The sequence below is a fragment of the Zeugodacus cucurbitae genome, chromosome 4, assembly GCF_028554725.1.
Source record: "Zeugodacus cucurbitae isolate PBARC_wt_2022May chromosome 4, idZeuCucr1.2, whole genome shotgun sequence".
NCBI lineage: Eukaryota > Metazoa > Arthropoda > Insecta > Diptera > Tephritidae > Zeugodacus > Zeugodacus cucurbitae.
The window spans coordinates 28,262,821-28,289,257 of record NC_071669.1 but is presented as its reverse complement, the minus strand read 5'-3'; the positions used below and the strand labels follow the sequence as shown (position 1 = coordinate 28,289,257).

At 34.6% G+C, this 26,437-nt stretch overlaps 2 protein-coding genes and 1 long non-coding RNA gene across 5 annotated transcripts; 2 read left to right on the top strand and 1 right to left on the bottom strand.

Moving 5' to 3' along the window:
• Positions 1 to 3,923: 3,923 nt before the first annotated feature.
• Positions 3,924 to 10,374, top strand: LOC105218925 (protein cortex). Of its 3 annotated transcripts, none has more exons than XM_029044668.2 (7): positions 3,927 to 4,183; positions 4,653 to 4,787; positions 4,845 to 5,091; positions 5,221 to 5,403; positions 7,614 to 7,994; positions 8,212 to 8,361; positions 10,065 to 10,374. In XM_029044668.2, exons 1-7 carry the CDS (start codon positions 4,064 to 4,066, stop codon positions 10,277 to 10,279), a joined length of 1,431 nt encoding a protein of 476 aa, XP_028900501.2. In that variant the 5' UTR covers positions 3,927 to 4,063; the 3' UTR covers positions 10,280 to 10,374. The 3 variants fall into 3 exon arrangements, with proteins under 3 accessions (XP_054085418.1, XP_028900501.2, XP_011193098.2); XM_011194796.3 differs by having other exon boundaries at positions 3,928 to 4,183; positions 10,005 to 10,374; XM_054229443.1 differs by lacking the exon at positions 4,653 to 4,787 and having other exon boundaries at positions 3,924 to 4,183; positions 10,005 to 10,374.
• Positions 10,375 to 14,886: 4,512 nt separating this feature from the next.
• On the top strand, positions 14,887 to 16,431 carry LOC105218924 (uncharacterized). Its single transcript, XR_852122.3, has 3 exons — positions 14,887 to 15,089; positions 15,164 to 15,255; positions 15,311 to 16,431. It is a non-coding gene; the product is annotated as an uncharacterized LOC105218924 (long non-coding RNA).
• A 516-nt stretch (positions 16,432 to 16,947) lies between these two features.
• LOC128921541 (trypsin-4-like) lies at positions 16,948 to 18,491 on the bottom strand. The gene has a single exon (XM_054229485.1). The coding sequence runs from the start codon at positions 18,489 to 18,491 to the stop codon at positions 17,691 to 17,693; it is 801 nt and encodes a 266-aa protein (XP_054085460.1). The 3' UTR covers positions 16,948 to 17,690.
• Positions 18,492 to 26,437: the final 7,946 nt, after the last annotated feature.

Genomic DNA, 26,437 nt, shown 5'->3' with positions numbered 1-26,437 from the left:
GGCAATATTTATGGCATATAACTGGACATATCGAAAGGATAACGCTTCAATCCACACGAAGAACATCTTTAACGACCGGGAAATTTCGGTATTACAATGTGCAGCATTGAGTTCGAACCTAAATCCTATTGAGGAACTCTGGGAGAACCTCTCTGCTCCTGTTTTCCACAACGGAAAGCAGTTTGAGACAGTACGTCATCTTAAATTAGCCATAAAGCAGGAATTTGCCAATATTTACATAATTATTCTACAATCAGTAGTTAATTCTCTGATTAAGCGGCTTAATTTAGTTTTAAAATATAAGGACAATTCTACTGACTATTAAAATAAACATTTCTTTCAGTTAAACTCAAATGTATAGTGGTATTCTGGACACCTATTTTTTTATTTTTTCATTGAAATAATGAAAATATACCAATTAATTAAATTTCTCGTGAACTCATTTCTAATTAGATCTGTGTTTCCATTTAGATCCGTAGAACAATCAGAAGCGATACGTAATAACACAAAATTTTTCGCCATCAACAGACAAAAGGTTAGACGAAAGTTTAAAGAAATGCTCAGTACACAAGTGTCAAATCATAAAGCACCGATTGTATTCGTGGAAGCTAAATTATCTCGATACCAATATAATGTTGTTAGACAACCTGCTCCAGAGTTTGCTAAGTTTTCACCATATAAAATAATAAAAGAAGAGAAAAAAGTGGTATCCAGAATATCAGTGCATTCTTCTTCTTCTTGACTGGCGTAGACACCGCTTACGCGGTTATAGCCGAGTCCAAAACAGCGCGCCACGTATCCCTCCTTCTGGCAGTTTGGCGCCAATTGGTTATACCAAGCGAAGCCAGGTCCCTCTCCACCTGGTCCTTCCATCGGAGTGGAGGTCTCCCTCTTCCTCGGCTTCCACCAGCGGGTACTGCATCGAATACTTTCAGAGCTGGAGCACTTTCATCCATTTGAACAACATGACCTAGCCAGCGTAGCCGCTGTTTCTTTATTCGCTGGACTATGTCTATGTCGTCGAATAACACATACAGCTCATCGTGCCATCGTCTGCGTTATTCGCCGTTGCCAATGTTTAAGGGACCATAAATCTTCCGCAAAACCTTTCTCTCGAAAACTCCAAGTGCCGTCTCATCGGATGTTGACATTGTCCACGCTTCTGCACCGTAAAGTAGGACGGGAATGATGGGAGACTTGTAGAGTTTGGTTTTTGTTCGTCGAGAGAGGACTTTACTTTTCAATTGCCTACTTAGTCCATAGTAGCACCTGTTGGCAAGAGTGATTCTGCGTTGGATTTCCAGGCTGACATTGTTATTGCTGTTAATGCTGGTTCCCAGGTAGATGAAATTCGCCTTCTTATCCATGCGGGAAAAAGCAGAACACACGGCGCGGTTGTTGCTTCCGATGATATCAATATCATCGGCGTACACCAGCAGCTGTACACTCTTGTAGAAGATTGTACCTTCTCTATTTAGCTCTGCAGCTCGTATTATTTTTTCCAACATCAAGTTAAAGAAGTCGCACGATAGTGAGTCACCTTGTCTGAAACCTCGTTTGGTATGGAACGGCTCGGACAGGTCCTTCCCAATCATGACGGAGCTTTTGGTGTTGCTCAGCGTCAACTTACACAGCCGTATTAGTTTTGCGGGGATACCAAATTAAGACATCGCGGCATAAAGGCAACTCCTTTTCGTGCTGTCGAAAGCAGCTTTAAAGTCGACAAAGAGATGGTGTGTGTCCATCCTATTTTCACGGGTCTTCTCCAAAATTTGGCGCTTGGTGAATATCTGGTCTGTTGTTGATTTTCCAGGTCTAAAGCCACACTGTTAAGGTCCAATGAGTTTGTTGACGGTGGGCTTTAGTCTTTCACACAATACGCTCGACAGAACCTTATACGCGATGTTGAGGAGGCTTATCCCACGGTAATTGGCGCAAATTGTGGGGTCTCCCTTTTTGTGTATTGGGCAGAGCACACTGAGATTTCAATCGTCAGGCATGCTTTCTTCCGACCATATTCTGCAAAGAAGCTGATGCATGCACCTTATCAGCTCTTCGCCGCCGTATTTGAATAGCACGGCCGGTAATCCATCGGCCCCCGCCGCCTTATTGTTCTTCAAGCGGGTAATTGCTATGCGAATTTCTTCACGGTCGGGCAGTGGAACATCTGCTCCATCGTCGTCGATTGGGGAATCGGGTTCGCCATTTCCTGGTGTTGTACTTTCACTGCCATTCAGCAGGCTGGAGAAGTGTTCCCTCCACAAACTCAATATACTCTGGTCATCAATAACTAGATCACCTCTGGGGGTCCTACAGGAGTGTGCTCCGAAACTTTCAGTTAGTCGCCTGTCGGCCAGCTTGTCAAGCTCTTCATACTCACGCATTTCGGTATCTTTCTTTTTTTGTCTGCAAATGCGTCTCTCTTCCCTCTTCAGCTCTCGGTATCTTTCCCATCCCGCTAGTGTTGCGGTCGATCGCAACATTGCGAGGTAGGCAGTCTGTTTTCTCTCTACTGTAAGACGACAAGCCTCATCATACCAGCTGTTTTTTTGACTTTTCCGAAAACCAATGGTTTCGGTTGCAGCTGTACGTAAGGAGTTTGATATGCCGTCCCACAGCTCCCTTATACCGAGATGCTGATGAGTGCTCTCAGAGAGCAGGAGTGCAAGTCGAGTAGAAAATCGTTCGGCTGTCGGTTGTGATTGCAGCTTCTCGATGTCGAACCTTCCTTGTGTTTGTTGACGTGTGCGCTTTTCTACACAGAGGCGGGTGCGTATCCTAGCTGCTACAAGATGCGTACGCACATCAAAAACACTGGAGACATGTCGTCCATCTATCACAACATGATCGATCTGGTTGCGAGTGATTCGATCCGAGGACAGCCAAGTAGCTTGATGGATTTTCTTATGCTGGAATCTAGTACTACAGACGACCATACTTCGGGCCCCGGCGAAGTCGATCAGCCTCAGACCGTTTGGTGATCTTTCGTCATGGAGGCTGAATTTTCCGACTGTTGTGCCAAAGACACCTTCTTTACCCACCCTAGCGTTGAAATCGCCAAGCACGATTTTGACATCGTGGCGGGGGCAGCGCTCATAGGTACGTTCTAGGCGCTCATAGAAGGTATCTTTGATCACTTCGTCCTTCTCTTCCGTCGGGGCGTGGGCGCAAATCAGCGATGAAGAACCTCGCTTAGTTTGCGGATTGTGACTAGACGTTCATCCACCGGAGTGAATGCCAGGACTCGACGACGGAGTCTCTCTCCCACCACGATTACAATAAGCAAAATTTCCGCTGAAGTAAAACAGAGTAAATCGATAAATTCAAACTCATGAAAATCGCATTGACTCGTTAACTAACTAAAAACTTTAACTTTATACTAAATAGGTGGTTGAGTGAACAGTCTCTCTCTATTCACAGATCGTATAAGCAAGCTTTTCATGGATGTGATGCTAGCGATTCCTCCGTATTTATAACAACGATTGTGCCTCTCAAACATTCATACCTTCGTATCAACCAGTATCAACCACAATGTCAGCCTCGAAATCCAGCGCAGAATCACTCTTGCCAACAGGGGCTACTTTGGACTGAGTGGACAATTGAACAGTAAAGTCCTCTCTCGACGAACCAAAATCAAACTCTACAAGTCGCTTTTCATTCCCGTCCTGCTTTATGGTGCAGAAGCTTGGACGATGTCAACATCAGATGAGACGACACTAGGAGTTTTCGAGAGGAAAATTTTGCGCAAGATTTATGGTCCTCAGAATATTGGCATTAATTGTTTAAATTTAATAGTTAAGATTAAAAAATATTAAGATCGTTTTAAAATATTGTTAATTTTTTTCAAATGTTTTATCTGGAATAAGGTTGATTCATTTATCCTCATATATGAACGTAGAATAATAAGATAAAAGAAAATATACAGAATAGGAAACTCTGCTACTCTGTTTGTTAACGGCTTTTGGACTTTGGTCAAAATTATATTTTTATTGGTCTTTCCTTTATTATGTGAACTATTGTTGAAATATTTTCTCAACGCGAAATCAATGTAAATTTAGTCGGTATGAATGTACATACTACTCGAAATTGTTTTAAAGCTGAGATGATCGCTAATCTAAAATCTGGGAGGACAGATTCTTCCATTAAAAAGCGTGACAGTCAATGGGAAAATGAGGTTGTGAAGGTAAATATGTATTTCATCATTCAGTTGGAACTGATTTTACATTTTTAGCACAAGATATACACTGCAAATGGGATTAAAAACTTTGCAATGTTTCAAATCGACTATTCAATTTATTTATAGAATTGTCTACATATATTTACATATGTACGTATATTTAACTACAGTTTAGCTTCCCTATTTAATTGGTTGCTGTTTTCTATTGTTTGGCTCTTGACGTCTGTATCCCATAATTTTTTTGCATAATTTTTGCAATCCATTATATCAAGGTAATATCATATGGTTTGCCTTAATATGATATAGGGACTCTTTTAACATTCTACCTCGATTTAAAATTTTACATTTTGTATTGGTCGAAAAGAGTTCGAGTTATGAAGAACAAGAATAGGCATGATGATTAACAAAAATATTACTGGACAGTAGCTATTTAAAAGCGATAGCTCTTGTACAAAGTATTAATATTTACTTTAAGGGTGGAACTTCATTATCTTATATTATTGCACCACCTTACGGAGATCGTTTTATACCTCGACGATATTTTTCCCATCGCCTAAACAAAAATCTTAAGTTTGCAACCAAGAATATGGAAAAAGATGTCCTCAAAGTTGTATGTATTGTACCATTAGTAGAAATTTAAATTTTATAGCAAACATTTTTCATATAGCGTTTCGCAGCTAATTATTGGAGACAAAATAGCCTAAAGATCGCAATCGATAAATCATTCGAATTGAAAGAAGAAAGAATTCTACAGCTTAGTGATCAAACAGTCAAAGGATTCGAAAGCCACTCCTATATGCTTGAAACTATTGATGTATATAGTGATGAGTACGATTGGCGTTGCATCCCTCGTTCAAAACCTCTGGCATTTGCTGAAACCACACACGACTCCCCCGGTTTTGATTCGACGTTCGGTAAATATTAATAAATATTTTAAAAGTTGTAAAAATAATTAAAAAGAAAGACAGTGTTTTAGGAAATGCTTGTCTTTAAAATTGTCATATGTATTCTCCAAACTTTCACAAAAATTTTATAATTTTTAGATCCAAATATGGTGGATTGGTCGGTGAATGGACAAATTGTAGCTTCTTTTGGACAAGACTTGATAATTTGGAAACGTACCGATGATGTTACTATGTTATTCAATGTAAAAAGTATCAAGTCTTTGGCATTTTCTCCGGATGGCAAGATTCTTGCAATTGGATGCAAAATCGATGAATATCCAGGTTAAATCATTAAAATTATATTTTTATACATATTTTACATAATAATTCAAATGAATATTATCATACCCGAAGGGAATATGATCTGGTATGCTTTATTAATAATTTCTTTAAAATATTAAAAATCCATTTAGATTAAGAAGAATCAATGGGAATTATTCGAATATGCCAATATCTAGTTATTTAGTTTGAATATGAAGTTGTAGTTATCATAGTCGTCAAGACACTCTCGCAACATATCTCAAAGAGTATAATAGTTTTGTTCACATAACGGTTGTTTGTAACACCCAAAGCTAAAGAAGTTAGATATGGATTTATATATACTAGAGTGATCACGGTGACGAGTAGAGTTGAAATCCAGATGTCTGTCTGTCCGTCCGTACAAGTGATAACTTGAGTAAAAATTTAGATATCTTGTCAAAACTGAGTTCACATGTTCCTTGCCATCGTAAGAAGGTATAACCTATAAGCTATAACTAAGCCATATATAAAGTTATAAAGTCACAATTTGGTACAGATGATCGCACTATGAAGGGGTACATTTGGATAATTTTTGTTTTGGGAAAACGGGAAAGGAAAGAAATTGTAGTCAAAAACTAAATCTCCAAACACGACCAATTTCAACGAAATTCGGTTTGTAACATTCTCTTTCCATCCAAATGCTAATGTCTATGCCGTAAATGGGCAAAATCCTCTAGCCCCCACATGCCCGATATACGAATATTCAAACTTTCGGTGGACTTTATATATACGGTATCGGTTAAGATGTGAGATATTATAGCAAAATTGAGTGTACGTATAATCTTGGATAGCTTGGTGATGAAAATGAGCGAAAACGATTCGGCAATTATCATAGCCCCAATAAACTATATATAATAATTTTCGTTATTCTAGTGGACTTTATGCCGAACTCAAATTGTGTATTACCATAATAAAATTACATAAATAAATTGAAAGAGTTATAAACGTTTCGGTTACACCCGAACTTAGCCTTTCGTTACTTGTTTGTGTAATGTTTTTGTAGTGGGTCTTAGTTACTTTATTATAATTATTATACTCTCGCATCCTGTTGCACAGAGTATTATAGTTTTGTTCACCTAACGGTTGTTTGTGTCACCAAGAAATAAAAGAGTAAGATATGGGGTTATATATATTTAAATGATCAGGATGACGAGTGGATTTGAAATCCGGATGTCTGTCCGTCCGTCTGTCCGTCTGTCCGTGCAAGCGATAACTTGAGTAAAAATTAAGATATCTTAATGAAACTTGGAACACACATTCCTTGGCACCCTGAGGAGGTTGCTTTCAAAAATAGGCAAAATCGGTCCACTGCCACGCCCACAAAATTGCGAAAACCGAAAACCTATACAGTATCATAACTAAGCCATCAATAAAGTTATGAAAATAAAATTTGGAACATAAGATCTCATTAGGGAGGGGCACATTTGGATGTATTTTTTTTTTTAAAGTGGGCGTGACCCCGCTCCCAAATAGGTTTTTTGTATATAACTCGCAAACCAATGAAGCTATATAAACCAAACTTTCTGTAGTCGATTCTCTTACGTACCCCACCACACCCCATGAAAATAGTTGAAATCGGATAATAACCTCGTCCACCTCCCATACAAAGGTTAGGTTGGAAATTACTAAAAGTGGGTTAACTCATTAACGAAAAACGGCAGAAACACTAAATTTCACATAAGAAATGGCAGATGAAAGCTGCACTCAGATAGGAACTACTCGACCGATTTCAATGAAACTTGGTTTGTAATAGTTTCCCTACATCTCAATGATATGTTGTGAAAATAGGCCAAATCGGTTCACAACCACGCCTACTTCCTATATACCAGAACTTTGAAGTGGATCTGAATCGTTTACATTACAATATATAAAGTAAACACTAGTGAAGATATCGGTGCAGAACTTTGCACAAATACTATGTTTATAGTGTGGCAGCCCCATTCTAAAAATCGCCAAAATCGGACCATAGGTTTTCAAGGCCCCATATATCGAACATGAGGTCCTCGATGCTTCTAACCTAATATTATGGTTTCTAACTTTCAATGGACTTTATATCATATATATGACGAATATGTGGGTCAAATTGTGTATTATATAATATGAATAAAGTTAAATAAATAAATTGCGAGAGTATAAAATGTTCTGTTACACCCGAACTTAGCCCTTCCTTACTTGTTATTATTTTATAACAGTTTTAGAATTGTGGGAAGTTGTTAATTCCACAAAGTCTTTGGTTGTGAATGGAAAAGTATTCTCTAGAGACCATTTAAACCTACACAGCATGATATGGAATCAATCAGGATCACAAATTATATGTGGAACAGGATTTGGTTGCTTATATGTTCTCTCAGTGCCGGATTTAAAGGTATTAAGAAAAGTTCGACGTCATAAGATGCCTATCAACAGAATAAAGCTGTCACCGAATATGAGATACATTGCCAGTGGAGATACAAGTGGAGACATCGTGGTATATAATTGGAGTTCCTGTGATGTGTATCTAGTCGTTTGTTCAAAACGCAAATTACATACTGATTTCGATTGGCACCCTTGGAATGGGGACGACTTGGTTATAGGTAAGTACATATATGTAATATAGTTGTAAACTTGTGTTTATGCCAGTAAGTATATTATAGTTTCATATTAAACAATAATAATAATCGATCTATTATTATGCTTATAATAATTTGTATGCTATAACATACGGATTAATTCGATATTCACAAAACCCACTACTCTGATTATGTAACTGCAACTTTTAAATAAATATCTTGCTTTTCTTTGCGATCTTAGCTGAAACAGTTCCAGCATCAATTGTTGTTCTACACGTTCCGAGCAAAGAAATAGTGGCATACTACCAGAGGATGGATCGAAGTATTATTATCAACCATATCACATTTAGTAAAATTACTGCGGAGCTTCTTGTGAGTGTTTCCATGGCAGGTAAGTTATATCAGTAACTTAGTACTTCAATATATTTTAATACTACGTCATAATGCTAATCGTTTTTGTTTAGCTTAACATAATGGTATAGAAATTAGTAGTAATTTGGGTTAATTTTTTATTTCTTTTTTGTTTATATTTATTTACGAGCACACAAAATTTATATCATTAATTAGTGCTTTTGTGAAATTGAATATATGACCTGTCGTAAAGCATACCATATTGATATTGATTTTAACCAAAGAGTAGATGCACCAATCCTACTTTCCATTCTTCATTTCAATTACAAACGATTTTTCCCCATATTTTCCAAAAAATTTAGTGTTTCTCTTTTTTTATTAGTGAGTTAACGTATTTCTAACGTGTAGTTTTTAACATAGCCTTTATATTGGGACCGACTAATTAAGGTAATTTTTTATAAAAATTACTTGATAGCCTAATTTATAGTTGGAAAGAGGGATCTGATTCGTTTACTTTATAATATATATAGAATTTAAATAAAGCACAACTAAAGATTGAGAAAGGGCCCCTCAGGTTACAGATCAATTGTGTACAGATTCTAAAAATAAATCAAATTGGGTCAATGCTTTTCCTAGCTCTGACATACCTAAATAAGAATATGGGTTAATATGAAATACATTTTAGTAAAATCATGTCAACTTTTGGATTAACATTAGTTTACTGGTCTTGCATGTTTTAAAATTTTAAGATTTCGGACAATAGATCGCCGCAGCTGGCTCGAGTAAATTCCAGCGGAGATGCCCAATTTTCGGTCAATATTTGTAGCAATTATGGTTGTACTTGTTCCGGAGTAAGTCTATTCATTACTATATGGCAAACCAAAATGAGTATAAATCAAGTAACAGCTGTCAAATAGACCAACACCGAAAAAAGTTCTGCCTCATTGAAAACCACACGTATAAAAAAACACCCCGTATAAGTTATTTTAGTGGACTTTATGCCCAATATAAAAGTCAATTTATGGGTTATCCTAAGATAATTACGTGGCAATAAGTTCTCGGGAACAGACCTTCCCTATCCCCAGTCGGTTTCAACCTTGGTAATAGCCTCCATACCTCTTATATAATGATTTTCGCTCATATGGGTGATTTTTCCTTCATATAGTTCATATTTTGTCTACTTGCTAGAGTTTATATTGTATATACATAAGTATCTTAATAGAAGATACAAATGAAGACGTAATTCAAAATGAGGCTCATAAAAAAGTTCTATCATTGAAAATTAATAGATTTCAGTTATTTAGTTCACTTTGGTATGAAATTTGTTTAAGATGCTATAGAACTTTTTGTTTTGTGAGAGAGTCCAAAAAAGGTGCATTTATCCATAACTTGTTCAAATGGTTTCATTCAACAAAAGAAATAAAAAATTAAGACGAAATTTTCGAAGTGCTTCTATCAGCGAAAAATTTCAAAATATGTACGTACATATATTTGCCATTATATCTCAATGTTTGTCGATCATCATGAATTGTAGTTATTTTACAATTCGTAAAATTGTATTTATCGTTTCGCTTGTTTCTACTATTATTATTTTTTTATCATCATCATTTGTTTGAAGTAAAAAACTGTTATATTTTCCCACAACAAGCTGTCTAAAAATCTTCCCAAATTTATTCCTTCAAGGTGACGATGGCTGCTGGGATTTTAAAATACTCATTATGTCTTCTTTGAATCGTGTTGTAGATTTGCTATGCATTCCGGAAAGTGGAGTCCGTTTCGTGGTTTGGAGCCCTGATGGGACCAGATTGGCTACATCTGGCAACGATGAAACTTTAACAATATGGAATTTTTGCTCCGAAAATAGAACAGAATACGGTTCGACTATACCGAAAGGAAAATTAACTGAATTGACTTCTAAGTTTGGTGTCGTATTTAAATCATGGGATTATCTTAAGTAGTTTACTAATACATTATTGTTATTAAAGACTTATGTATTTATTTGTTATTAGCATTTTGGTTTTTATCCAAAAATTAAAAGGTTGTGTTTATAGTATTTTTTGATTATTTTGTTTAATAGTCTATTTGTTGAATAGTAAAGTACATATTTTTTTTCATCATTTCAATATATTTATGTAAATACTAGCAGACCCGGCCACACGTTGTTGTGCCGGTCCAATCTTGGCTTCGGCGACGATATTGATTACTCGAGGTCGATTTATGTTACGCAGCATAATGACAACTCACACTACTTTTAATTGCAAAGTGAGTGGTGATAGTACAGGCAATTTTAAATAGTTTGGGATAATAAATTGACTACGTCATTCTGGTTTGTAGCTGATCATCGATATCTTTGTTTTTTTTTTACCACCATTATAGGTCATTCAATCAGTCATTTATGGTTATCATATTGAGGTTTCATGTCAGGAAAACTTCTCTTTCAAGTCAATGAAGTGACAGAAATCTGTTGGAAATGCTTTAATCCATCGAGGTGTCAACTGCGACCCTACCATTTCCAACTGCTTCTACAATCGCAATTTGATATTGTTGCACAAATTAAATGACTTTAGGCATGCGATTAGTCCGTCAGTAACAGTTGATCCAGGAATAATTGGATGAGTCTGGCGTAAATCACTTGTTAACAGAATCCTGGCTCCACCGAAAACGTTTATCGACAATAAAGATCTTTTAAAGTCCTGTGCAGTACTTCCAGCGAATTCTTGAATATTTGGAAAAACTTCGCTATAGCGCTATTTTTAGCGATTTTGCCGACTGGTGTTTCGTTCATTTGCGATTTAGGAGTAATTTCAAGGCCGAATGTGCCGTTTGTTTGCCTACTAACAGGTGCCAAGTTACCCCTATTCCCATTAACCTTGGTGGTGAAAATGAGTGAAATTGGTTCTGGAATCACATCCCTTATATACTATATGTTATGATTTTCTATGGGACTTTATGCCGAATATATAGGTCATATTGTATGTTATCTTAATAAAATTACTTTACCTCTTAATAAATTTACTTAGCCTTTCCTTATTTTTTACAAATTGTTTTGGGCTATCGACACAACCTTATACATTTGAACAATAACACAAATATTTTAACAAAGCAACAATGACAACCTTCAAAATATTATTTTTTTGTTTTCTCTTTTTATTTTTTTCTTGTCAACTCGAATAAAATTCTCTTATTGCTTCTTCCTCACAATTTTTCCATATTTACTCACTTTCTAATCTTTTTCTGGCCTTCCACGAATATTTCAAGACTAAAATTAGCCAGATCGGTTTGAACTTCAACCAACAATAACTTCCCGATTTTAGAAATTTTTTAATTTTCTTCGCGGAAAGTTAAAAAAATTTAGGGGTGGACCACCTTTAACATTTAGGAGGATGAAAAATAGATGTTGTCCGATTCTCCACCCTAGCGGATATGCACGCTAAGATTCACTAAAATCGGTCAAGCGGTTTCAGAGGAGTTCAATAACGTACACTGTGACACGAGATTTATCAGCTCCCCCCAAGCTGCTTGGTTGAAACCAAATATTTTTCATAGTATTTGGTTTAGAGCTACAAAATATTTTTCGAACATACGTTAAACAAATTGCCTCAAAATAAGCTATAGATATACATACATATATATAGAACTCAATACGATGCATTATAAAATTTTAATGATTTAAAAATCAAAATTCCCATAATTGCAAACGATAATTGCGTCATCAGGATAGCGCCCATTATTTCGCATAATTTGGAAACCACAAGCACCAAATTTTTTGTAGTGCTTAATTGATTATTGTTTTCAAATTGTTGTACAATTTGGGAAAAAGAATTGTTTATCTGTGGTGGAAAAATCCAAAATCGATACGGTTCATGAATATTTGTTGTTTTTGGATAAAATTGCAGAAAAAGTGGGAAGGCATCGACAAATATTTCTCAATTATCTTCAAAATAAGGAAACTTATGAAAAGAGTTTCAAATGTGGCAATAATCGTCAATTTACGGAAGCAGGCGGGCGGTGTATACTCAGAGAAGCTTCAAATTATCACAACTCCTCTGTCAAACTTTAAGAAAAAATAATATTAAATGATCAAATCAACTACTAAAAGGGTGATTAAGGAAGGAGGAATGCAAATAAATATGTATAACCGAATTTGAAAAAGTTGATTTCCCGTTTTTTTTTTTTGGAATTTTTGGCAATCAAGAATGAAATTCAAGGCACAACAATGCCTAAATTCATCTGTCCGGTTTGACAAACATGGATGCAAGACCGAAGCGTCGGTGTTCTGGAGTGGCCGCCATACTCCCCAGACCTAAATATTATAGATAACGTCTGGGGATGGTTGGTTAAAAAGGTTTATGAGAGTGGTAAACAATATACCACCAAAACGGAACTAATCGATGACATACGACATATAGTCAATCAAACGAGCATCACAAAATGAGATTGTGTTAGTGAGATTACTGTGGGACCAAGCAAATCAGCGATCAAAAATATTCAGTCTGTTTGCAGAGGTTGAGCGAGCAGGTACAATATGAATATGTGCACGTGCTAATGAATGTAAAAATTAATGATAATTTATATTTAATATAAAGTTATTTTGTGCTATTTTATAATGATAAAATTGTTAAATACAATCAATTGTTATTACTGAATCATACAGATGAAAACATTGTAAATCAGTAAACTTTATGTAAATTACATGTTTTGCAAAGAAATCGGTGGTACTACTTCGCTACACAATAATTAATTATATTACTAACATTAATATAAAAAAGCGAATGTAGTTGGAAAATTAATGGTTTCGGTTTTATGAACTTCCTTACAAAACTAATAAAAAATTAATAATCAAAATGGAAATAAAATAATATTATATATACACCATACGTCTTAATAACTGTGAAGCATTGTATAACCATCCAAGTAGCAAAATAATCAGCTGGTTAACGGAAAATGTTTCACAGCTGAGATCACCTGTTCGATATACTACGCATTTCTACACAGAGTTTTAAATAAACGCACGGAAAATGGAATATTATTCTTCACATATAGACAAGATTTCTATTTGTGTGTAACACACAAAAACTTTGTTTTTGAAATCAGTGTGATTCACTTTTTTATTAAAAGCGTTTACAAGGAAATATGTTCTAATTCTTATATAGAGACATTTTATCACGTAAGAATTACAGTTTTCACAACAATAGTAGGGTTCTACATCCAGCATTTTTATACTCTCGCAACAAAAGTTGCTAAAGAGAGTATTATAGTTTTGTTCACATAACGGTTGTTTGTAACACCCAAAACTAAACGAGTTAGATATAGGGTTAAATATACCAAAGTGATCAGGGTGAAGAGTGGAGTTCAAATCCGAATGTCTGTCTGTCTGTCCGTCCGTCTGTGCAAGCTGTAACTTGAGTAAAAATTAAGATATCTTGATGAAACTTGGCACACTTATTTCTTGGCACCATAGTTGCAAAGTTGCTTTCGAAAATGGGCAAAATCGGACCACTGCCACGCCCACAAAATGGCGAAACGCGAAAACTGAAAACACATAAAGTGCCATAACTAAGCCATAAATAAAGCTATGGAAATAAAATTTGGTATGAAGGATCGCACTATGAAGTGGCATATTTGGATGTAATTTTTTTGGGGAAGTGGGCGTGGCCGCGCCCCCAAGTCGGTTTTTTTGTATATATCTCGCAAACCAATAGAGCTATATAAACCAAACTTTCTAACCACGCCCCCCTCCCATACAAACGTTAGGTTGAAAATTACTAAAAGTGGGTTAACTCACTAACCAAAAACGTCAGAAACACTAAATTTCACATAAGAAATGGCAGATGGAAGCTACACTCATATTTTTTTACAAAATGGAAAATGGGCGTGGCGTCGCCCACTTATGGGTCAAAAACCATATCTCAGTAACTACTCCACCGATTTCAATAAAACTTGGTTCGTAATAGTTTCCTTACATCCCAATGATATGTTGTGAACATAGGCCAAATCGCTTCACAACCGCGCCTACTTCCTATATACCAGAACTTTGAAGACGAAAAAATCGCCGAAATCGGACCATAGGTTTTAAGGCCCCATATATCGAATACGAGGGCCTCGGTGCTTCTAACCTAATATTATGGTTTCCAACTTTCAATGGACTTTATGCACTATATATGACGAATATGTGGGTCAAATTGTGTATTATTAATATAAATGAAGTTAAATAAATAAATTGCGAGAGTATAAAATGTTCGGTTACACCCGAACTTAGCCCTTCCTTACTTGTTTCAAACAATATTTGTGAAAATCCGTTTCTATGGCAAGTAGAATCAAATTGTTGTGTATAAATTTCTTCGATTTTTGTTAAAAAATTTATAATTTCGAAGGTGGTTTTACTACTTGGCAATTACTATATAGCTTTTCTTTAGTAAAGAAGAAATCTTCCTCAGTAATACCACCATCAAATCTTGGTAATGACATTAAACAATTAGGGTATTCACAAGGCGTCATATTGTCATATTTTTTTATGATACCAACACTGTTGTTTTTTCACATGCAAAATTAAAATATGACTGATACAACACTGCGTGGTATGTTTCTTGAGTTCACTATTCTATCAGCTGTATTTGTTTACAAATACAACACTGCGTGGTATGTTTCTTGAGTTCGCTAGTCTATCAGCTGTATTTGTTTACTTTCTTATTATTGGCGTTTAAGTGTTTGAAATTAATAAATTTAATAAATTTCGTTATTAATATGGAAGGAAACTACGATATTCAGGTAAATTAAGTTGAATATAAGTGTAATATGAAAATATTTTGATGTTTATGTGGTTGCAAATGATTTTATTGCAGTGTAAACCATTTCAACCCGGTACATACATAAGTGGAATGTGGCAGAAGAAGAAGCGCTTGTAGAGTTCCTAATGGAAAATAGAAGTTTCGAGGTTTGTATGTTTAATTTAAAAAACGAAACAAAGTCAAATAATTCTTTTTTAAAAGAAACCAACGGCTCAAAGATTTTAATTGTTCTGCAGTAGTGGAAGACAGTTTGGTGACGCTGTTAGAAAGCGATTCTACAAGTCCATCGGGAGCAGAATGTGTGGTTGAAGCGGGCAGTTCAGTTGGAGCTGAAGAATTAAAAAGTCCTGCGTTGAACGACAATGTGTGCACTCGAAGGCAGAAAGGAATATATTCCAAAACTGCCTTGTCAGATATTTTGCAGGTTCATGGCGAGATCGCAGAAATAAGGAAGCAAAAGCTTAAGATGGATGTTGCAGCAAGGGAAAGGGAAATGCCAATCAAAGAATCTATATCGAAACTGATTAACATGTTGTGAAGAATACAACACACCATAATCCAGTCATTGCATTCCTTCTTATTTGACGTTGAAAGCATTCTAAATTTAAGCTCCTTTAAACTACCGAATTTCTCTTTCAAAAGACAAAAACAATTCTCAATTCGTACACGGTATTTGGAAAATCAAAAAACGCTGCGGAGTTATTCTAACATCAAATCCCCCCTCTACGTATATGTTCGAAAAAACTACAATAGAGTTCTAGAAACCACTGAAATTTTGTGCGGTTGTGAAATGTACTACAATGGATTGCATTGAACACACCGAAAGCTTTAAGCTCTTCTGCCACAATCATATGTTTTCTGACATTTTGACATACAGAAAATAAATTAAATTAAAAATAACTTCACATCAAAAAACAAAATTTCAAAAAATGATGTGAAAAATATGTAATATGTATGTAATAATATGTAATATGTAATAATTATACTGGACAATAATATTTTAAGATTGCTTAAAGTTATAACTAAGTCAGGATCAATTTTCCTGCCTGTTATTCATAATTATATTTTACATGAATCTATTTGTATCAGCTGATGGATGTAAACATAGTACAATACTACATGTGTGTCACTATGCTGGTATATGGTTTCTTGAGCTTTTATTGTAGTACACATCGTAGTACATATGTCTGTCTTAGGCATAAAGGAACTTTGTATGAAATTTTACTTCTATTGCCAAATTTGTATGAAATTTGATTTCAAAACGCTATTGCCAATTCAAAAGTTCGAGTTATGGAGATCTTCGACTTATAGAAGTTCGAGTTATAGAAACTACATAGCTCGCGTATGCGAATGCGAATGCAAAAGCAAAAATATGCGCTTGACTGCGTATATTTCGATCACCTCCATGAATACGCTTTTGAATGTGTTGACAAGTTGTGTGTATTTATTTGCGAGTTTGAAAACGACCTAAATAATATGGATTTTAAATTTTTATTGATTTTTATAAGCAGTGTACATGAAAACCTCGAATTAAGCAAAGGAAGGAAAATTTAAACTGCCGGCCTAGTTTATTAAAACTTCATCACCCCTAATTTTTAAAAATTACTTTAAATATTTGATAAATATATTATTAATAAATTAATAAATATTATATTTCACAAAATACTTATATTGTATCGAAGAAAACGAGCTTAAATAATTAAAACACACAAGATAGTAAGTAACGTAATGTTGGTTGCAGTTCTGAAGAATGTGAAGGTTGCTGTGTTAGCACACGAAAGTTGAAAATTTTCAACTTCTGTGCGTCTTCGAATCCGAGTTCGAAATTCGGAGCGTTGGTTGCGAAAACATGCGAAAGCTATGTAGCTCACCTCATAAGAACATGTCCTGCACACGGAAATGCTTTATTCGAAAATAGAAATATAATAAATTAAATTACTTACAACTTAATTAATTTATAATTTTTACAAAATTAATCATATACGCGGTATTTCTATTGGTTTAGTTCACAGATGTAAACAACTACTTGAGCTATGTTTCCCCAATTTGAAGAATACCCTGCCAATTTGAAAAACAAATGTAAACAGTAATAACTTAGTTGAATTAACTTTATGACATTTGAAAACAACAACAGTACATATAACTTTAAAAGTCTGGCGAGTTGATTTGTTTTAGCTCTTATTCACTCCGGAATCGCTGGAAACTGCAGACACGATGACCTTGACTTCTGTTGACGACCTCAAATTGTGAACAAACTAGTGCTCTGCTGTTCTAGCGCTGAATCGCCTATAATTATTAATAATTTTTGAGTTCCGATGTCTTCATAACAACCAGTTAAAACACTTAAACTATTATAACAATAATAACAAATCACAAAACGATTGCAATGAATACAATAGTTAAAGTGAAATAAATTAATTTATTTACGTTATTCAATTTGAATTGTCGCCACCATTCACAATTAATACAAATAACAAAGAGTTTTATTATATTTTTCTGATTGAAATATTCGCTTTTTTAAATAACTGTTCAAAATAATTTGAGGTCATAATTCAAATTACTTTTATCAAGACTTTTCATTTTATTTTTCACTCTCGAATTCGCTTATTAAATTTTTAATCCAATTCGTATGTTTGGTGAGATTAGTTAAAATTGTTGTACGTGTTTGGGAGCATGCTCCACCATCCGATACTATACCAAACTGAATATTGTCCTCGAATATTGCCGGGCTACCTGTGTCATCAGTACAGATATCAGAAGTTTTCGTCCGATCGCCAGAACAAAATACGTAATCAGTGTCATCTTCCTCATACAGATATTGAGCACACTTCTTTTCAGAATATATTTTAGTTTTTGTGAAACGCAAATTCTTCGTCATAAGCACACTGGTTTTATTGCTTGATAGTCCCCAACCAAAAATATATATTGATGATGGCTGTACCGAATTCGCAGCAGGCAATTTGACTTGTCCCACAAGTTTATCAGTGCTATTGAACGGCCGCAATAAATGTAGAAGAGCCACATTATAAGAGTGGCTGTTTTCCACATATTTTGGATGATGGATGGTCTCCTTGATTCTACGTAGTTTTCCGCCATTTTTGAATGCTGTAGTTCCAGCCCGCACCAAAAGTTTTGCTGGTTCTACATCCTTGATGCAACTGGCCGCCGTAATCACTATCTTGTTGGTTAATAAGGAGCCACCACAAATTAACTGACGATTTTTTATAATAGAAACTGCCCAGGGCGCACCGCCAATAGGAACCTTTTTCCCACCAATAACCAAATTGGCTCGGTTTCGTTCGCTATTTTGTTTAGATGCGTTTATAGGGCATACACAAAAACTAATAAGGAGAATCAAATAAGAATTCTGAGCAAACTTCATGCTGCCGAGGTATTTTAACAATTTAATGCTTCTTAATTAACGCAGCATTGTCTTTTATAGTTTTAATAACAAAACTAACTCACTTTCACCTGATTTCATGATTGTGTATTAAAGTGATTTAAATTTATTACATTTCCATTTCTTCATCGTCTTTTATTTGGAATTAGTTCTGGTTGACCAATATTTGCATATTCTTGTAGCAAAGCACACCTCTGCAGCTGATCAATGTTAAGATTTATGTTAAGAGTTTAGTTTACACATTTACTTTTATACACACACACACATGTATGTATGTATGTAAATCCAACTTCTCCGATTTGCATTTGTTCACTTGTTCGCTAGAAGCACCATATCATGGCACAGCGAGCAGTGAGTTATATGTTAGTTCTCCTCTGTTTGCCTAAAACTGAAAAACAGCAACAACAATTGAACTCTAAAAATTGCTTTGCAAGCTTACATTCACCTCGCGATTTCTCCGTGGCATTCGCCGATTACTAATTTATTTGAAATATTTATGCTTTATATAGCATATATTTTGCCTTATGTCGTGCCATTATTTGAAATTTCCAAGGGCATTAGGACTGAATTGTAACGCTGATGCCGCAAGAAAATTCCAGAAAAACCTCGCAAAATTTTTCTCAAATCATCTCAATTAAAACTTAAGTGTTTATATTTACATATGTATGTGGAATTTGCTGTAACTATGTTGGGACTTAGTAGGCCAGTAGAATGTTTGTATAAACATAGCATAAACTTCCTATATGTAACTGCTGATCTAAAAAATCCCAACCATAATGAAAGCATAAATTCAAAGTCACACCGAATCACAATCGAAATATAACTGATTTTCAAGGATTTTTATCTATATGGTATACAAACGCACATCTGCAACAAGGCGGCAAAATATTTGGTTAGAATCGTTCTCAGACTCACGGCTCTGATAAAGTGTCGGATTAATACTGACAATACTATGCCAAGTGCTCGATATATTAATTCATAAACATTAAGTTGCACTTCAATAGCAGATTGCCACAAAATATACAAGTATCACCTACAACAAGCGTACATCGATATTGGTGAGTACATATCATCGTTTAAGTTACCCTAAATGAAAAACGGTTGAAGCGCGAAATATAAAAACTTGAATTCAATTGTCGTGACAAATTTTTAACTCGATTGAAAACCACTGGCAACTTACGTAAACTTTTACTTTAATACCCAATGTATATTAATAAATTGGTTTACTTAATGGCTCTTTATCACACTGCACTCCACAATTTCATCCACAATTACATGTACATACATAGTATTTAATAAACACACACAAGAAAAAATTATATTTAAGAACTGAATTCACATTTTAAACCGTTATTGAGTCGTTTGTTAAATTAATATTTGCATGTTAATATGAATAATTGAAAGAATTTCCTACAGGGTAGTAGGGTAAAGCGATTAAGTTCTATATATATATAATTTAGGAAGGTAAGTCTACAAATACAAAGGAAGTCACACAACTGTTAGAAACGCATTTTCAGCTTACGTACTCATGCATATACATTTATAAACCTACATACTTGCATTAGTTTGTACTTTATTTAATATCAAATATTACTTTTGAAAGCGACCGAGATTGGGGGACATCTGAATATGTGGTTTCTCTGGCTTTTTCGTATCGCAACCGCGTATTGAGTTGCAGCTGCCCTCTAAACCGTTTTCGTCTGATATTCCATATTTTGCCACATACTCTACCTATGTGCATATATGTAGGTATATATATACAAATTTATATATGTACGTATACGTATGTGTTTTAACTAGCCACTCACTCATATGCTTTCATTTTTACGCCCAGTTTCGTCTAAAGGGGAGAAGGTCCGTTATCGGCTTTTTTCATGAATCAAATTCTACACCTGATTTGAGAAACTGAAAATTGTTCTTTTTATAATCTCGCAACACTGTATGCGCAGACAGTATAATAATTTTGTTCACATTACGATCTTTTATAACACATAAAACTAAACGAGTTAGATATAGATATATATATTTACCAAAGTGATCAGGGTTTCGAGTAGAGTTGAAATCCGGATGTCCGTTAGACCGTCCGTTGGTACACGTGCTTCTTGAATCCTGACTACTACTACAAAATGGCGATAACCGAAAACCCATAACTTGGTAGAACTAAGCCATAAATACTGCTATAGAGAAAAATTAGGTACAGATGATCACACTAGAGATGGGATATTTATATATAAACCCAAACGATTACCCTCCTCCCGCCCAACCGACGCTTGGGGCGCAGTCCGCATACGAGCGGAATTTGCCGAGTCTAGAAAGGCAAGAGATTTTTATGCGTCCAGTTCTCAAACTGCTCAGCTACAGAAAGAAATATTTCAACAGCTGAGATTTAAAAATGTATAAAAACAAAAAGTTAAAAATTTCTGAATATTATATTAAGAGAAGAAAAAATAGTTTTTTTGATATTAAATATTGAGTGAGATGGATCAAATGTGCTGGAATGAGAATTAAAATCCTGACATATTCGGCGGAATGGTTCGTTTAACTCAAAATTTGTTCTAGAAGATTTTAGAACTAATGGTCAAAACTGCCTAGGTGAACGCAATGGGACATTAAACTTAATATCAGACAAAAGGAAAGAACGACTAACTAAACAATTTAAAAGTTTTACTAGGAATATTATACCTAGCATTGCGACTAGTGAGCGTGGGAAGATTTATAAGTTTTAAAGGACTAGTATACGGGGGAAGATTCAATCTTGAATCCCAATGTACATATGTGGCCTAAAGCAAAAAGTAAAAATTGTTTTTGAACGGACTCAAGCTTATCAGAATGGGATTGATAACTAGCTTTGTATATATATTTCTTTTTGGCCTTTTCAAGGCCCCATGTATTGTGCTTGTGGACTTCGGTGCTTGTGGCTAATTTTGTACTGAAAATGTCAGTAGATATTCTAAAGAAATTCAACGAAAGTGCGTTTCTTTTTATAGTATGCCGCAATGCCAAATCAAGTCAATATTCTAGCCCCATAAATCTATGTTATATACGAATTTTCAAACATTAAAAAAGGATTAAATTTCTTTTTAGATTAAAAATTATATTTGGAATATCATATTTAATTATATGTCTTACCATATCAGTCATGTAGTTCTAGTTTCAAACCAGTATTTTTCGTACCGGTACTAGAGTATTAAACGTTATATGAAGTATTTACAATGTGTAAGTTTTTTCTAATAAAACTGTAGCCATTTGTAAAATATCAATTTCTCGTTTACCTTGAGTAGACATTCTCGAGAAAGGGTAGTGACAAATGAACAATAAAAATTTATTAGAGTAGGCATATTGTACAATTCATATGTGTATGATGAATGAATCTGGAAAAAAATTATCAAGACTCCAAAAAAAGTAAGCTATAGTTTATGTAATTCCGTTCCGTTCTGTTGATTTTTGAATACTAGACAATGCTTAATTATAATACTCAAGAAATGAAGAGACCTTCAAGGTTTAGACTTGTATGCATATCGGGTCGCAAGTCAGTTCTCTATACACTTATGCGACAAGTTGTTCATACATACATACATATGAAAGTACATTACTTTGTTGCAATATTTGAAGTGACTGCTTGTAATTCGGGATGCGCTCAAAATGAAAAGCAAAAAAACGAAAGCAACGCTTTTGGTGAGGACGATTTTATAAAGATTTTTACTGAGTTCTCTCATGTAGGTGTTTCATATGCCATTAAGGATTGTTTTGTTTAAATTTTTAAACAGCCGAAAACTCAGCCGTTGGTACTTCATCTCCGATGATGTGTCCAAAAAGGCTCTTGCCGTGGACATTAAAAACAATAAACCAAAAATATTTCGACAGTAAATGAATAAATCTAGTTAAAGACCGATGAAAAAATTTCTATTAAAATTTCAATTTTTGACAGATTTTTAACAAAAAAAAAAATAAAATTTTCGGCAAATATTGGCTCAAAAAATAGTTGTAAAAAAATATATACTATATAATCCTTAGATCATTAACTAGATAATGTTATTGCAAATAAGTGTGTAAAATTTGAATAAAATCGCTTCATAAATTTTCGAAATATCGTGTACCGCACACAACCTTCTACTGCAAAGATTAAGCAAGAATGAGATCGTCTGCATACCACACCAGAGAACGTCGTTGCTCGTCGCAGCGACGAGCATAAAAATTGAAACATTTCAATTTTGTTCATACTTGTATGCAGACTTAAGCAGAAACTACAGCTCGCGAATGCGAATGCGAACGTTTGACAGTTGAGTTGAATACACATGTTCTTATGAGATGAGCTACAAAGCTTTCCCATGTTTTCGCAACAAACGCTCCGAAATTCGAACTCGGATTCGAAGACGCACAGAAGTTGAAAATTTTAAACTTTCATGCGCTAACACAGCAACCTTCATATTCTTAAGAATAGCAACAAACATTATGTTACTTACAATCTTGTGTAATTTAATTATTTAAGCTCGTTTTCGTCGATACAATATAAGTATTTTGACAAATATAATATTTATTAATAATATGTTTATCAAATATTTAAAATTATGTTTAAAGATAACGGGTGATAAAGTTTTAATATACAAGGTAGGCAGTTTAAATTTTCCTTCCGTTGTTTAACTCAAGGTATTCTATGAACACCTCTAATAAAAATCACTAAAATTGAAAATCCTTGTCCATGTTATTTAGTTCGTTTTCAAACTCGCAAATAAAAATTGAGCCTGTGTATCACCTTGTGGACAGCTATCAACGCATTCAAAAGCGCTTTTATGGAGCTGCTCGAAACATACGCAGTCAAGCGCACTTTTACGCTTTCGCATTCGCATACGCGAGCTATGTGGTTTCAGCTTAAAGCTGACTTGACTGCGTATATATCGAGCAACTCGATAAATGCGCTTTTGAATGCGCAGTACAAGGTGATACACAGACTCAAATTTTATTTGCGGGTTTGAAAACGAACTAAATAATATGGACGGCGATTATAAATTTTTAGTGATTTTTATAAGCAGTGTACATAGAAAACCTCGAATTAAGCAAGGGAAGGAAAATTTAAAGTGCCTACCTTGTTTATTAAAACTTCATCTTCACTTATCTTTAAAAATTACTTTAAATATTTGATAAACATATTATTAATAAATTAAGAAATAATATATTTCACAAAATACTTATATTTATATCGAAGAAAACGAGCTTAAATAATTAAAACACACAAGATAGTAAGTAACGTAATGTTGGTTGCAGTTCTTAAGAATGTGAAGGTTGCTGTGTTAGCACACGAAAGTTGAAAATTTTCCACTTCTGTGCGTCTTCGAATCCGAGTTCGAATTTCGGAGCGTTTGTTGTGAAAACATGGGAAAGCTTTGTAGCTCATCTCATAAGAACATGTATATTCAACTCAACTATCAGACGTTCGCATTCGCATTCGCGAGCTACATAGAAAACTATGTAGTTTCTGCTTTAGAATTTGGTGTGCAGACTATGCAACGCCATAGTTGACATGTAGTACATACAAGTGTATTTGCCGCTAAATTTTCGCTTCATCGGTTTCACCAATTAGTAATATAAACAACCTCAGGGTGTCAAGGAACATGCATATTAAATTTCTTCGAAATATTTTGTTTTTATTCAAGCAATAGCTTACAAGTAAGTGTTCGCTTGTCCTGACTGTTTTAGGTGTTACAAATAACGGATGAATTTAAATTGATTCGTGTTTATCTCAATAAATTTAATTATTGTGGTAAGAATTGACTGAACAGATTACCTTAGAACACCCTGTGACGTATTGATTTTCTCTTCACCACTTCGTTGTTTTTAGAGGTGGTGAACTATTGGGATAATGGTACAGCGTCATCTCTGCAGCGGTAGTGAAGTTAAACCGGTTTACCAAAAAATAGTGTTGCTTATGGCGCCATCTTTCGGCAAAGGTTGCGAACGCAGTACAGTTTTATATATGTACGTGTTAATAAATTGGTGTGAAATTAAAAACCGGTTCAATTCGCATTGGCTTAGAATCGGTAGCTTTAGAATGCTGTAAAAGACAGTTTAATATTTCGGGTTCACAGTGGTTCATAATATGGACCATCACATGAAAGTTTTAAAGATTCGATGCTAATTTTACACAGCGAAGTGTGAAGGAATTACAGTAGACGCTCACAAATTAGAACTCTCAGAATTTCGAATCTTCCAATTATTAGAACCAAACATTAGCTGTCATCGATTGGTCACTTCTATGCTTGCTATCTTTGGGCGCTGCTCGTCTGTCAAAAAATTTACATGTGTAAGCAACAACAAAGTTATCTATTAGAATTCGTACAGGAGAGTATGCAGATACCTCATTAAAAGTGCTATCACCGCTTGCTGAGTGCTGCCAAATTTTGTTTTACATATGTATACTATTCACAATCGTAAAAACGACTCAAAGGACAAATTTTAGACAAAAATGACAATACATAGATGTTTGTTGTTTTTACTTTGAAATACATTTTAATTTATCAAATAACACGTAAAGAGTAGACGCAGCTCGAAACAAAGGGATACAAAAATATTTTTGAGCATATTTAAGTATTTCTCCACCTAAGAAAATTGTCCAGCACTATTGCGTATGCTTTAGAGGACATTTTAGCTAGTGATGAGCGATATTTCAATTTTTAAATCACTGTGATTTCAGTGATTGCTATTTTTAAATCACTGTGATTTTATATATGTAGCTATTGCGATCACAAAAAAAAAAACGAATTTATGAGAATTTATACTCCACATTTTTTTTTTTTAATTTTTTACATTTACATTTCTATTAATTTTAACAATATCCAAAATTTACCTGCTTTTGTAATCACAATTAATTAATTAATAATTGATTTGCTTTAACTCGCGCATTTATCCACTTTAAACATTTTACATTTGTTTACTTTGTTTAATTAATAGGCAGATTTCTCAATCAGCTGTCCAAATGCACAAAATTTGCCATATGTCACCATAAAATTTTAATACGCATATGCATTTCTTAAGGCGCATTAATTTTGCTCATCTGTCGAGGCTATTAGTCAACATAATTATGTTGGCTTGTCATAAGCTATCATAGCTATCATCACTTTTTTCATTCACAATTGGTGGTTTTTTCCAAAAAAAAAAGTAGTTGGCAATAGCGAGAAATCCCTTTTTGATTCTATGTGCAAAAAGGGAAATAAAAACGTTATCCATATTTATTTTGACCAACCCGGATCTAATAATGATTGTAGATTACTTAAAATGTCAGAATATTATAGAAAAGCGGTAAACAAGAGAGAAATTTGATTTATAAATTCAACCGTTTTTTTTTTAATAAATTGCATATCGCTGAGAGTTCGCGCCCGCATCGCCAACACAATTCATTTTTAAGTGAAATAAGCTAAATTCGTTTTATTTGTCCATGATTTAGCTATTAACTTGCGGTGGTAAAATGAAACACGCCTAAGATTGCTAAAGCTGGACTTTCTCAGAACATGGGTTTTTCTCAAGACAACTTTTTGCCACCGAAAGCGCCTTTGCTTATTGACAACTGCTCTGCTCACGCACCAATTAAAAAGCTTCGAAGTGATGACGGAAACATAAGTTTTTCTCAAGACAACTTTTTGCCACCGAAAGCGCCTTTGCTTATTGACAACTGCTCTGCTCACGCACCAATTAAAAAACTTCGAAGTGATGACGGAAACATAAGTTGTGTATATTAACTGCTGCAGCTGCTGGCTTTTTAGGAGAGGAAAATGACAAGTTACTCTCACAGCTAGCGAATGTAAAAAACGGAAAACTAGCAGAAATTAGCAGATAAACACCCGAGTGCTGTTTTTGGCAATTACTTAAAATTTAAAATTTCTTAAAAGTTAATCAATATAATATTGAATAAATTGTTAGTCAAGATCTTTTAAACA